Source organism: Bos indicus x Bos taurus, chromosome 12 (assembly GCF_003369695.1).
Source record: "Bos indicus x Bos taurus breed Angus x Brahman F1 hybrid chromosome 12, Bos_hybrid_MaternalHap_v2.0, whole genome shotgun sequence".
Classification (NCBI taxonomy): Eukaryota; Metazoa; Chordata; class Mammalia; order Artiodactyla; family Bovidae; genus Bos; species Bos indicus x Bos taurus.
In genome coordinates, this window is record NC_040087.1 from 21,726,985 (window position 1) to 21,740,812 (window position 13,828).

Below are 13,828 nucleotides of genomic sequence, written 5' to 3' on the forward strand. Positions count from 1 at the left end.
CGCCATGGACTTGGCAGTGCCCTCCAGCCCCTGTGCCTCCCTGGGGAAGCAGTGAGTGGGTTAAAGGGCCGGGGCTGCCTGCTTGCTGCACTAGAACTAAATTAATCCCAGGAGAAACCAGCTCTACTTTGAAATCCTTAGTAGCCGACACATCCTCTCCCCACCCCCATCCCCCTTTTTGAGGTATTTAAGAGAGTTTTAGCTAAATGAAATTGAGTCTCTGTATATCCACCCCTGGGACCTTGTTAGCCAGGGGTGATGACGTTCACCTGAGAGTTGGCCTTGTTGGCTCCCATGGCAACCTCCAGCCCAAGCGTGTGACTGTGGGAGGTGGTTTCTGTTTTCCAGGCTTTGCTTAAGCAGGGCTCCACGTCAGCCACTCTTGGGGAGACTGTACCTGGACCAGGGGTTCAGGTGCATGCCTCGGCATCTGGAACAGAGGGAGGTGCCTGCCTCTGAGGCTCCGAGCTCACCTGGAATGTTGGGGCTTTGCCTCTTGCAGTTCGTAGTTTCTGCTTGTGTGTAGAACACAGGACATGGCGTGGCATGGGTCTTCACATCCTGAAAATCAAGGGCTGTGCCCTTCCTTTCATGAAATACAGCTTTCTGACACACAGTTTGCCTCTAGGGCACAGCACGGGGAAACACTGTGCTTCTTTTCATTTACGACCTTCGGAGGAGCCAAAGCTTGGCATAGTTTTAATATCATCAAGTAAAATTTCTGTTCCATCCTGAAGATTTTTCCTTAAGTCCTCAATATCTGATGTTAGTGGCTGAAGATTTGCCCTGAAACACTGAGGCTTCTGGCGAATACAAGCTTATTAAGGATCAGGCCAGTTGTGGAGCATCGCCTGGTTCTCTGTTGCAAGGCTTCCTCTTGGCCAGTGTGGGAAGAGACGAGGAAGCAAGTTCCCCTCTCCTATTTGCCATCCCGAATACAAGCTGTTCATCAGCCGGTGGCGTGCGCGCCTCTCTCCTTGAACAACCTCACAGACGACACAGGTTCTGACAGGGATCACCCCCAAAGCTGAGCGAGCACACTAGTTAAACGATCCAGATCTCTACCTTTAAAGTCCTCTTAAGGGGTGAGAACAATTTCTCTGTCAAAGAAGGGTCGCAGCTCGGTTGCAAGGACATGGAAACAGCCTCAGGAAGGCTGGCTGCCTTGTTGAACAGGAAGTCTGTGATGAATGGTTTTTAATCAAGTTGTAACCATTCATGATGGCCAAAAAAATTCCTGTTTACACATCCCTTTACTTCCTATCACAAAATAGCCAACCTTCATTTCCCCGCTTTGTGCCAGGTGACTCTTGAGCACTCTCCGTGGAGAGGGTGCCGTTCCGTCCCCAGTGACCCTGTGTCACGGCGCTGCTGTGTCACGGGTATCAGGACGTGGGGAGACCTGGAGCCCACCGTCCGACCTTGGACTCCGCCTCCCCACTGCCCCCGAAAACCTGAAACTTCTGAGATGTTACATTTGCCTTTTTGGTTCTGTTTCACATGAGAGCATAGTCTGCCATATGCTTTTTTTTTTAGTAGAAGCTGATGTAATGTAGTCATATTTTCCTTCCTTTGAAGTGATTTGAGTCAGAGATAAAGCTGCTTTTGGAGCTAAATGTGCACCTATAGCCATTGGAGAATGTGCAGCTGAGATTGGTTTGGTCTAGGGGAGGGCCATTGCATGCCCTTGACTCTGATTTTACAGTTCGTCTAGGGCTTCTGCACCACGTGGTTCCTGCCTTTTGTAAATGAGCTTTCCATCTGCATTTTAATCTTTCCGAACTCTATTTTCCCTAATACAAAATAAGGGTGTGAGGACAGGTGACCTTCCCAGGACTTTCCGGCTCACAAGTTTAATGAGGCTGTGAGGCCTCTGTCCACAAAGGTTCCTGGGGAAGCACGAATCCTAGTGCAGACTGGGGGCCACTGATTGCAGGCAAGAAGGACAGGTTTCGGGGAGGTGAAACCAGCTTTCCAGAAGAAGAGCTGGGTGCCGGAGCCTAACGTGAACACGTGTAGTAGATCAAGCCCTCCACAGCAGATCTACCATTACAGCACTTTCCAAAATTGAATGTACATGCTTCGATTGGTAACATAAGTCTGTCACCATCACCTGTAAAAAAGGATGGGCAAAAAGGTCACGTTTCCTTCTGTTTGCAAGCACCATGCATTGCTTTACAGAGTTGTTTTATTCACATCTCTGACGGGAGCTCTGCTGAACAGAGATTACTCCCACTTTCTCCTTGGTTTGTTTTTGCTCTTGGAAATGCAGGAAGGGATTTGTAAAAAGCGAGGAAGCAGGAGGAGGAGCCACGTCCACGCCGGGAGCCTGCGAAGGCATCGCACACACGGACAGAGTTCACAGGAATTCGATAAAACGCTCTGGGAAAGATCTAGTTTGTCTCGCATTTTTGAAAGAATTTCTAGAATTTCTGGAACAACAAGTCCATTTAGTCATGTGTCCCAGCGTCTGGGTTTGAAGTTCTCTTTGTCTGGCTGGCCGGCTGTTGTTCACACCCACCCTCCCGTGGGGGCAATGGGCAGTTCTGGGCTGTGCGGCCTCTGAGGGCCTTTCCATTCTCCTTGTGGGTTCCCACAGCCTCTTTGCACACGCTTTCCCCGAGGCAACACTCACGTCTGAAATTCACACTTAAGCTGCTCTGGTTTCCTGCCACGAAGAGTAACCAGTTAGAATTAAAAACAAATCATATTTTGTAAATTTATTACCCGTTGAGGCAGAAAACAAGCTTTCTAAACTAGTATTTGTAAACAGAATTATTTCCGCTCCCTCAAGGATGCACACAGGTAACCTCAGTCTTAAGTAATATGTTCCTGTGATTCTTCTTAATGATGGTGAAGCCAAAACATGGTTTTTCCAGCCGGCAGTGGTGGTGCACGCAGAGACATTTTGCAGGAGATTCTTTTTTTGAGTCTCAGTGCTCCCATTTTCAAAATGGGGCCAATGATAACCTGCCTTACAGGACTCTTCCAAGGATAGAATGAGACATGATGTATTGAAAGCGGTTTGTAAGCGCTAAAGTAAAATCCAGGTGTAAAATATGAAGGCCCAGGGGATCCTGAGCAGGATGTATTCAGCTTTAAGTTGCTGGTTTTGTTTTTGGTTGAACACAAAGACCAGAGTAGTCTTAGAATGCCCAGCAGAAATTGGGGTGAAGAGTGGTGGCTGAGAGGTGATGGTCTCATTCTCATTATAAAGGAATAATTTAACTATTATAATAATCTAGTTATAAAGGAATAATGAGAATGAGACCGATGTTTGTAATACGCATGAGTTGCTGAAACACAGCCATTATCCTAATCAAAACAGCGGCTGATATTGGTTGAGCTAAGGGCATCTGTTATCTCATTTAATCTTGAAAACAGCCTGTAAATGTAAGATCTGTTCATCTATCCAATAGATGCTTTGGTAGTAGAGCTGTGAGGGTACGGTGCCCAAGAAGACAGCCCAGGTCTCCAAGCTCCTGGAACTCACAGGGTTGTAGGAAGCCAGGCAGAGCAGAGTTGTGCTTGTGGTGAGCAAACCAGGCCGTGTGTTAGCTGCAGAATGGGATGGGTTCTTGGGAAATGCTTTCAGAAGAAAGAGACAGTTGGGCTGAGACAGAAGTGGCGGGGTGGGGTGGGAGTGGTGACCTTTGGCAGGAAAACATCAAGGCTCCTGGACAGTCTTTTGTACATTTCCTGTCCTGAGTGGCCATTTAGGTGGACTGGTTCCTTCCCCAGGTAGATCATAGAACACCCAGAAGGCAGACTCTGTGAGTAGCTCCTTCTGACGTCCCTCACTGTGCCCAGCATAAATCAGCCCCAGTGTTAATGAAAGTTACTTGGCATGAAGCGATGCACGAATGGACAGAGAAAAGAGGTGGATGGCATGACACCTTCCCTGTGATATTTTTGGGACGTTGGTCAACAGCCGTTCATTGAGTGTGTCTTGTGTGTAAGGCGTCTTCTATGAGCTTTGAGATAAGATTAAAAAAAAAAAAACCCTTACCCTTCAAGAGGTGTGGAATCTGGTCTGCAGAGGGCACGGAATGAACCCGTGAGCTAGAAACAGCCACTAGAGCAGGTTGAGCAAGCCGGGGCGCCCTGGCTGGGGTGCAGCGGGTCCAGGGTGCCGCTGCCCCCATAGACTTACCTCGACGCTCAGGGTGGCCAGGCACGCAGATGGTGAGGGAGGGTCAGGGGGCAGGCAGCCGAGGGGCACATGCAGCGGAGACGACAGCTAGTGGCAGGGGAGTTGCTGAGGGCTCCTCCTCTCTGGTGGTCTCGGGCGAACATTCGGGATCTGGGTGAGCTGTTTGCAGTGCGCGAGCGCTTCTGTCTTCACACCCTGCCTCTCTCCTCACGTGATACTCGTTCCCAGTTGAAGCTCAGAGCCCTGTTGGCTGCGTGTGGCTCTCTGCCCAGGTCACGGGAACCACGCTTGCCCCACCTCGGCCGTGTCCACTGCATCCTGCTGAGATTTGCAGACGTCACATCATGAATTGATGTTGTTCAGTCGCTCAGTCGTGTCCGACTCTTTGCAACCCCATGGACCACGGCACGCCAGCTTGCTCTGTCCTTCACTATCTCCCGGAGCGTGCTCACACTCATGTCCATTGAGTCGGTGACGCCATCCAATCATCTCTTCCTCTTTCGCCCTCTGTCTTCCTGACCCAGGGATCGAACCCTGGTCTCCTGCATTGCAGGCAGATTCTTTACTGTCTGAGCCACCAGGAAGCCCAACATCATGACTAGTGACATGTATTTTTTCAAGCTTTACCTACTCAACATCTCCCACTCCAATTCCTCCCATTGGATTATCATAGCTTCTTTAGTGTCCTGCTGGCTATGTGAAAAACAGGAATTTATGTAACCAGCCCTGCACAGCAAACCTTTTCCTGTTTGGGGAAAAATTTTTTTTAGTTGTTGGTAAAGTTAGGAGACAGCTCTGTTACTCAAAGAGTGACCTGAAATGTCCTCTTAGGAAAGTATGTAGCATAAAGTCTTGGTAAGTAAGGGGTTGCTTACACCCCGTGTGCACCCCCGCGCTGCCGCCGCCCCCCCCCCCCCCCATTTTTGGTAAGCCAGTGTGTGTCTTGCCCAGTTAGTGAATACTTCCTGGCCTTTTTTTTTTTCTTCCTGAACTTCTTAAAGATTCCATCTTTAATGGAAGTGTCCCCCAGTTGCAGTTACAAATGATCTGACCTAATTATATGTATCATAGAGCTGTGTCCCCCACCACCAGCCCCTGCCCCCCAGGCTGTACAGACAGCCAGGAAGCCACTATCTAGGAAGATCTTCCCCCTTCATCATTAACCAAATGTGACAGGGACAGGAGTCAAGCTTCCTTTCCTCCAGAGATTCATTGTAGCTTATCTGTGTTTCTATTGTGTTTAAAGAACAAGATAGTCATGATGGAATATTGTGCAAATGCCCAGACTTCCAGCCTGTACAGACTCAGTTCCAGGTCTGCCCCAGGAGCAGGCCTGTTTCTTTGAGGAAGAATGTAGAGGCTGGGGGGCCGTGTGTGTGTGTGTGTGTGTGTGGAGGTTGGGGGCCAGCAGGGAAGCACTGTCTGTGTCTGTGTCTGTGTCAGTGTCAGTGAAACCTTCCCCGTAGGGTTTGGAGAATCTGACGGGGATGGAATAGGATATGCGGGAGATGCAGCTCCTGGCCTCTTTCAGGGGCTCCAGTCTGGATTTGGGGTGAGGTCTATAGGCGGGAAGAAAGAGGACAGAGTCTTGGGAACAGAAGAAGCCCCACCCCACCACCCACGTACATGCCTGCCCAGCATCCAGCCTGGAAGCCCCCTTCCAGGGCCGTGACCGACCCCGCTCGCCTGGGCCTGGCCGAAGGGCTGTCCCAGGGCTGCTGTGTTGCAATCCTCGCATGGAATGTAGGACAGAGGGTCAGAGGGCATTTTGAAATGTAGATTTCTCAGCCTTGACTGTCTGGACCCATTCTGACTTCTTTGTCTCCTTTTAGAAAGAGAGATTTTTATTTTCTTTTTCTTTCTCTTTGTTTTTTATCTCCTTTAAATGAGAGAGATGGTGAGCTCATGGTTTGCGTGGAGCCCCGGCCGGCTCCACGTGCAGAGGCTCTGTTCTGGCACAGTAATTGGCACTCAAGCATCTGAGTCCCACGGCGATGAGGATGTGGGCGCTGTGGCTGCATCTCTGGGTGACCACAGATCCAGCCAGAGCCGCTTCGTGGTCGGGGAGAAGGGGCCGCAGGGGTCCCAGGGGCTCACTCAGCGGAGCTGGGCATCCATTTGGCAGAGGAAGCCAGAGACGTGTGGGGGCCACGCGCTCAGTCCTGCTCCGGGAGTCCAGGACGCCCAGAACCTGCTCCAGGCCCTGATGACAGAGAGCACTGAGTGCACAGAGAGAGAGGCTGCTGCGTGCCTGTCCTGCGCTGGGGCCGAGCCAGCCGGGCTGCGCCCTGCTTCCCTGGAGCCCCTCTTCCTTGTCCACAGCAGGCTGTCCAGCTGCCGGCAGTCTCACGCTTTACCCAGGACAGGAGTCGCACTCGGGCTTCCTCCCTTACAGCCTGGCCCCACCGCTTCTGCTGGGGCCTGCGCTGTCTTTGGCTCCTGTCGCAGTGTGTTTGGAGTTGCGGGTTTGTGTTTGTAATACCACTTAGCTCCTACCCACAACCCAGTGACTAGGAGGAGGGGAATGGGCTCAGAAAGGGTGGTGCCTTGTGCCCTCCCGCCAAGGTGGGATCTGATACCTTCTTCCCACCAACCATTTACCATGGTGGACACTGGCTGAGCTCCTGACATACCTTGTCTCGTTGGACCCATGGAACCAGCGCAAAGGGGGCTATAAAGCACGTGGGGGCCAGGCAGCTTCCCAAGGTTTGTAGCCAGTGAGTAGCAGAGCTACCCAGGGGCTCAAAGTTGGTTTTTCTGTCCTGACCATCCTGGGGGTTGTATATGTCACGACTTAGTCATGGAGCCATACTCAGTGGATCAGAGCCACCAGCTCTCTGCCCTTTCCACCATTCCTTCCCTCCCAGGGCAGCTTTTTGGCTCGAGTAGAAGCTGGGAAGAGAGGGTCGTGAACAGCACTTGAATTTAAGTCTTTTTTTCCTTGGTATTTCAACTTTCTAAAATTAAAATCACAAGCACCACCTCGTTTTCCTTCTATTCACCTATATCTGCCTAATGGACTTTAAGAACATAAATGAACCTAGGTCTTAGCTAGTTTTCAGGGTTTTGAGTCTTGACTGAGGATATAATCTGCTTGCTTTCTCTCTTGTTGGTGATCACGTGGACCCCATAATACAGAACTTCTCACTTCGTGTTAAGTGGCGCATGTACCATCCCCAGAGAACTTGCAGTAGTTCTAGGGGATGATTGGATGGATAGGGGTTTTGATAGCACTCTGTTAATGGAGTAGTATTTGCATCGCAAATCTAAGTGGTTTAAAAACCAGGTCCTGTAATTTCCATGGAAAATAGAGCTATGTAAAAGAAAGTGTTTATAATAATGCCTGTTTAGTTTTTTCCCCTTGTTAAATTAAAATACAGATACTGTTTTTAAGATACAGTACTACTTTACTCTTTGGAGCTGTCTTGTAGTGATGGTACAGATCTGTACCGTAAACTTTGAAAACATGACTTGTCTTCCATGTGAGACGTGTCTTCCATGTGAGATATGTCTGTGTGTAATATTTGGTCTTCAGCCAGAGCAGTATTTGTATTTCTGACGTGGTGTTCTGCTTTACAGAATTCAATTCGTCATAATCTGTCCCTGCACAGCAAGTTCATCCGCGTGCAGAATGAAGGAACTGGAAAAAGCTCCTGGTGGATGCTCAATCCAGAGGGAGGCAAGAGTGGGAAATCCCCCAGGAGAAGAGCCGCATCCATGGACAACAACAGTAAATTTGCTAAGAGCCGAGGCCGAGCTGCCAAGAAAAAAGCATCCCTGCAGTCGGGCCAGGAGGGTGCCGGGGACAGCCCGGGATCGCAGTTTTCCAAGTGGCCCGCAAGTCCCGGCTCCCACAGCAATGACGACTTCGACAACTGGAGTACCTTTCGCCCTCGAACCAGCTCGAACGCTAGTACCATTAGCGGGAGGCTCTCTCCCATCATGACGGAGCAGGACGACCTGGGAGACGGGGACGTGCACTCAATGGTGTACCCGCCGTCCGCCGCAAAGATGGCTTCTACTCTGCCCAGTCTGTCCGAGATCAGTAACCCTGAGAACATGGAGAACCTTTTGGATAATCTCAACCTTCTCTCGTCACCAACGTCATTGACTGTGTCCACCCAGTCTTCCCCAGGCACCATGATGCAGCAGACGCCCTGCTACTCCTTTGCACCGCCCAACACCAGTCTGAATTCACCCACCCCCAACTACCAAAAATATACATACGGCCAGTCCAGCATGAGCCCCCTGCCTCAGATGCCCATGCAGACGCTGCAGGACAACAAATCGAGTTATGGAGGCATGAGCCAGTACTGTGCGCCGGGACTCCTGAAGGAGCTGCTGACGTCTGACTCTCCTCCGCACAACGACATCATGACGCCAGTCGATCCGGGGGTGGCTCAAGCCAACAGCCGAGTGCTTGGCCAGAGCGTGTTGATGGGCCCCAATTCGGTCATGCCGGCCTACGGCGGCCAGGCCTCTCACAACAAAATGATGACCCCCAGCTCCCACACCCACCCCGGACACGCTCAGTCGACATCCGCAGTCAACGGGCGTGCCTTGCCCCACGCGGTAAACACCATGCCCCACACCTCGGGTATGAACCGCCTGGCCCCGGTGAAGACAGCTTTACAAGTGCCTCTGGCCCACCCCATGCAGATGAGCGCCCTGGGGGGCTACTCCTCTGTGAGCAGCTGCAATGGCTACGGCCGGATGGGCGTTCTCCACCAGGAGAAGCTCCCCAGTGACTTGGACGGCATGTTTATCGAGCGCTTGGACTGTGACATGGAGTCCATCATTCGGAACGACCTCATGGACGGAGACACGTTGGATTTTAACTTTGACAACGTTTTGCCCAACCAAAGCTTCCCACACAGTGTCAAGACAACAACACACAGCTGGGTGTCAGGCTGAGAGTGAGCAAGCGAGCAAGCAGGTAAGAGCACCCCGATACCAAAAGACCTTCTGAAAACAGGACTTAAAGAGAGGAGCCCAGTAACTTGCCTTGTATCTTCCAGGGTCGGGACTTTTTTATTTTTATGTCAGTCGGCTGCCCCTTGTAGAGGCATCTTTTATCATTCATTCTTTGCCCTTTTTGCAGCTTGTAAATTCTCCTCTGAGCCAAAACATAAGGAAGCTTCCTCTAATGGCTTTAAAGAGTTTCTTTTGACAGAAGGCTGCATCTTCTTAGTAACTCTTCAATAAATGAATACATTTGATACAAATCAAATGCTGAAGGGGTTTTTAAAGTGGAATTTTCTCCCATTGAATGATTTCAGAGCTGTTTGAGAAAGCCCAACCCCCCCCCCCCAGTATGTCTGTCATCCTAATATGTTAAGTTGAATTGATTTTCATTTGGTTGTTTTCAATGCTTGTATGTGTGTATGTGTTTTTTCCTAGGCTACACTTAAAAGTACTTCAGATTGTCTGACAGCAGGAACTGAGAGAAGCAGTCCAAAGATGTCCTTCACCCTACCTTTTCGTTTTCTTGATTTAAAAAAAAAAACACACACAAAACGCATTTCTTTTTTCCTTTCGTCAGACTTGGCAGCGAAGACGCTTCCTGTACAGGATGTTTGCCCAGTGTTTGCAGGTTATGTGCTGCTGCAGATAAGGACTGTGCCATTGGAAATTCATTACAATGAAGTGCCAAACTCACTACACCATATAATTGCAGAAAAGACTTTTGGATCCTGGTGTGCTTTCAACTTTTGTACATAAGCCGTAGCTACAGAATTGTATCTGTGTGCTTTTTTTTTTTTTTTTTTAATATTCATTTTGGTCCAAGGAAAGTTTATACTCTTTTTGTAATACTGTGATGGTCTCATGTCCTTGGTAAGTTAAACTTTGGTTTTGTACTACCTGTGTTCTGCTGAACTGATGAATCACAGAGAACCAAGCTCTCCGTTCTACAGCTCCACTGGACAGCTCTGCATCTGTTCATGGCACCGCATAATTCACAGGAGAACCAGTAGCCTGTTGTCCATCTGCTGAATTAACGGACTTATCAAAACTGTTTTGGGGGGAAAAAAAAGATTAAACTCCAGCCTTGTACAGGTCTTTTCTATTTTTTTTTTCTTCTTCGTTTGTTTATTTTGTTATTTGCAAATTTGTACAAACACTTTAAATGGTTCTAATTTCCATATAAATGATTTTTGATGTTACTGTTGGGACTTGAGATCATTTTTGGAATAGATACTGAACTGTAATGTTTTCTTAAAACTCGAGTCTACCTTTGTTACATAGTCTGCTTGTAAATTTGTGGAATCCCAGACATTTGAAGCAGCATTCGTGATTTTCCTTTCGTATTTCTAACTGGATTAGTACTAATTTTATACATGCTTCACTGGTTTGTATACTTGGGGATGCTCCTTGGTGACGTTTTCTGACTAATCTTAAAATCCTTGTAATTAGTACTTGCACACCCAACATTTCTGGCCCTACCTTGGCACGAGAGTGATGTATAGTTACGGACATTTTGCGTTTCACGTTGAGAACTTGATTTGTTTTTGTGTATGTGTTTTACAGAAATCCCATCTGCTTCTGCTGTCCTTGTGAACTAGGCATCCCTGCCCGGCATTGAATCTTCTGATCAGTACCTGTATGTGCTTTGTTTCAAGTACTCCTGGGGGGAGGCTGTGTAGTATTTGGAGATCAGAAGGGGAGACCCACCTCCAAAACAGTGCTCCTTTCTCAAGCTGGGGTTTTGATCAACTTAACCTTTTTGAGTTGAACTTCAGCAAAAGTTTTGCCTCGTAACGCTGTGCTCTTCCTGGTCCAGGCGGGTGTTGGCTTTGTACTTCTGGAGAATTGTGTCCATACTCACTCTTAAACCCCCTTCCCCTTCTGTCCTGCACATTACTTGGTGCACTGTGGAAAGTGAGGTTGAACGGGGGAATTTTTAAATTGAGTGATTTTTAAAGTGCTTGGTGTTCATGATTGCAGATGGCTACCAAAGAGACTAGCACTTGCTTAAAAATTCGGGCACTAAATTTAAAAACCGACAAGCCAGCAGTAAGTTATACCTTTGAATCTATTTAGAAAGCCATTGCATTAAGAATTGGAGAGTTTCTTTCCCCTTTAGCAACCCAAACTATAATTATGGTCATTATGTTGTAATATTTTCCAGTTACCTATAACTGATTAGACCCAAGTTAACTGGCTTTGCATCCCATTTAGTCCATCAGTGTTTTCAAGTCGTGCGGAATGCCCAGAGTCAGCACAAGGAAAGGAACAGGTGCGCAAAAGTGTTCCTCTGGCCTTCTTGAGGAAGCTCTGATTTCTGTGGACCTAGCCCACATCACACTGGCTTTGTCTTGCCCAAGAATTGCATCTCTCCTGGCTTGGTTTTTTCTCCAAGTTTAACAAGAACACAAGTTTTCTGGATGGATTTCCTCCAGGAGGCAGGCTGTATTGTTTACTTTCCACAGTGACTTCTACACTTTTGAAAATTCATTAAACAGCCACCCCTCTAACCATCTTCATTGTTGGCCACTCCAAAATAAGTCTGGTTTCAGAAACCCTGGTTCCTCTGACCGGTGCCCCCTGTACCTGCGCTCGGACTCATTGGGGCCACAGTTCTTGTGTTCCCCTCTGTGACCACCACTTCGTGCCCCCCAGGCCAGCACACACTGAGCCTCATCAGGCCCATTGTTCACTGATGAGGCAACTAGCTACAAAAGAAAAAAAAAAAATCACTGTTCAAATCTTACTACTTCATAGAGTGACTTTTAAAAAGATGTTGCTTCCTCTTGAGTCTGTGTAAATATCTTTTTTTTTTTTTCCCTTCAAATTTTGTGTGTGTGTGTTAAAATTCTAACAGGAATCCTGGGTAGCTCTCCAGGGTACAGTGAAGTTCAGTGAAAGGCACCTTGTCGGTTTTGAAAACAAACATTATGTGACCTCTGGTAATTCTTTTTCTGTACGAATACTGACTTTCTGGAGTAATGAGTATATCAGTTATTGTACATGATTGCTTTGTGAAATGTGCAAATGATATCACCTATGCAGCCTTGTTTGATTTATTTCCTCTGGTTTGTACTGTTATTAAAAGCATATTGTATTATAGAGCTATTCAGATATTTTAAATATAAAGTATTGTTTCCGTAATATAGACGTATGGAGTATATTTAGGTGATCGATGTGTTACTTGGAAAGGTCTGCTTTGAAAAACTGACAAAGTCTAAATTAAAATCCCAGTGAGCAGTAAATCAATGGAAGGTCCCAAGAAGGAGGAGAAAGACACTCAAAATGGAAACAGTTCCCCCAAAGTATATGATTTGGACTTAATTCAGCTGCTGGATAAGTGTTACCAATCTCCCCACCCCCACCCCTCTCCCCAGCTGAATGATTACCGAGTAATCGTTCAGTAAAAGACGCAGTGTGGCTTATGTAGACAGAACAGCCTAGCATTACTGTCGGCCTCCTCCCTGAGGGGGGTGACAGCCTGGCGGCCTGGCCACGTTCATCCCATCCAGACGCAGACAGACCCCGCCCCCTTGGCCAGTCGAGTTGAGTACCCGTGCAGATCCTGCGTTCCCGCTCCAATACAATGAAAAGTGCCTGATGATGCTGATGTACTTACAGACACAAGAACAATCTTTGCTATTATTGTATAAAGCCATAAATGTACATAAATCATGTTTAAATGGTTTGTTGTCGTTCTTTTTTAGTTGTGCAAAGTAAGCTCTTTATTAGGTTCTTTTTTTTTTTTTCCCCCTTCTCGTTTAGCTATCACATGAGTTAAAACCTTGGCAGCCACAGTGCCATGCTTAATTCATATCTGGTATTTCTTTGGTGAAGGGGGGTCGATGTGGAGACACTCCCTCTGGAAGCAAACTATAGTCCCCGAGGGTTGGAGAGCAAGTTGGATCCGTGATAACAGACCACCCTGGAGTGCTTCATCTGTCCGTGCCTGACACAGCATCAGCACAGAAATGACTAGGTTGTAGGAGAGCTTGTGCTGGAGTAGGCAGAGCTGAAGGTAAAAATACCTGAAGGTCACGGGGGGAGGGCCCTGGCTAGGAAGTCGCCGAGCGGGGATGGGTGGTGGTGGGAACAGTGGCTTCCCAGGGCCACATGAAGGGGGATGGCGGGGGGCAGTTCTTCCATTCAGTGGCTGCAGGTGGGAGGTTTCTATGTTTGCTTCTCTTTAGAAGATGCTCGAGGAATAAACTAGGATTAGATTGTGTGTGCGCGTGTCAGTTCAGTCATGTGACTCTTTGTGATCCTATGGATTGTAGCTTACCAGGTTCCTCTGTCCATGGCATTTGCCATGCCCTCCTCCAGGGGATCTTCCTGACCCAGGGATTGAGCCTGTGGTGTCTCCTTCATCTCCTGCATTGCAGGAGGATTCTTTACCGCTGAGCCATCCAGGATTAGGTTAATAATGGTTAAAATGCATCTTAAAACCAGAATTAAGTCCTGGCTTTCCATGCTGCTGCTTGAGGTCATTCTAGTGTTTACCCATGTGGACACTGGAAGATCAGTCCAGCTTTCAGGGTTTTTTTTTCTTCTTCCTCCCTCCCTCCCAGCTTTGGAACCCTTGCTTTAAAATAACGATAGTCAGAAGCCCAGAGTGCAAAACAGATAACCCCATCTGCTCTCAGACCTGGGGCTCGTGTACACATCATTGTGAAAACCACTCATCTCATCCAATGGAGAAGGGAACGGCAA

The 13,828-nt window shown here is 48.1% G+C and overlaps 1 protein-coding gene across 1 annotated transcript in view; it reads left to right on the plus strand.

The window, feature by feature from the left end:
* FOXO1 (forkhead box O1) overlaps positions 1-12,806 on the plus strand; it is a 93,730-nt gene extending 80,924 nt beyond the window's left edge. Inside the window, exons 2-3 of the mRNA XM_027557347.1 lie at positions 7,733-9,089; positions 9,554-12,806. Coding sequence (XP_027413148.1) covers positions 7,733-9,067 — 1,335 coding nt within the window. The 3' untranslated portion in view covers positions 9,068-9,089; positions 9,554-12,806. The remainder of the gene's footprint in view (positions 1-7,732; positions 9,090-9,553) is intronic.
* The last annotated feature ends 1,022 nt before the right edge of the window (positions 12,807-13,828 follow it).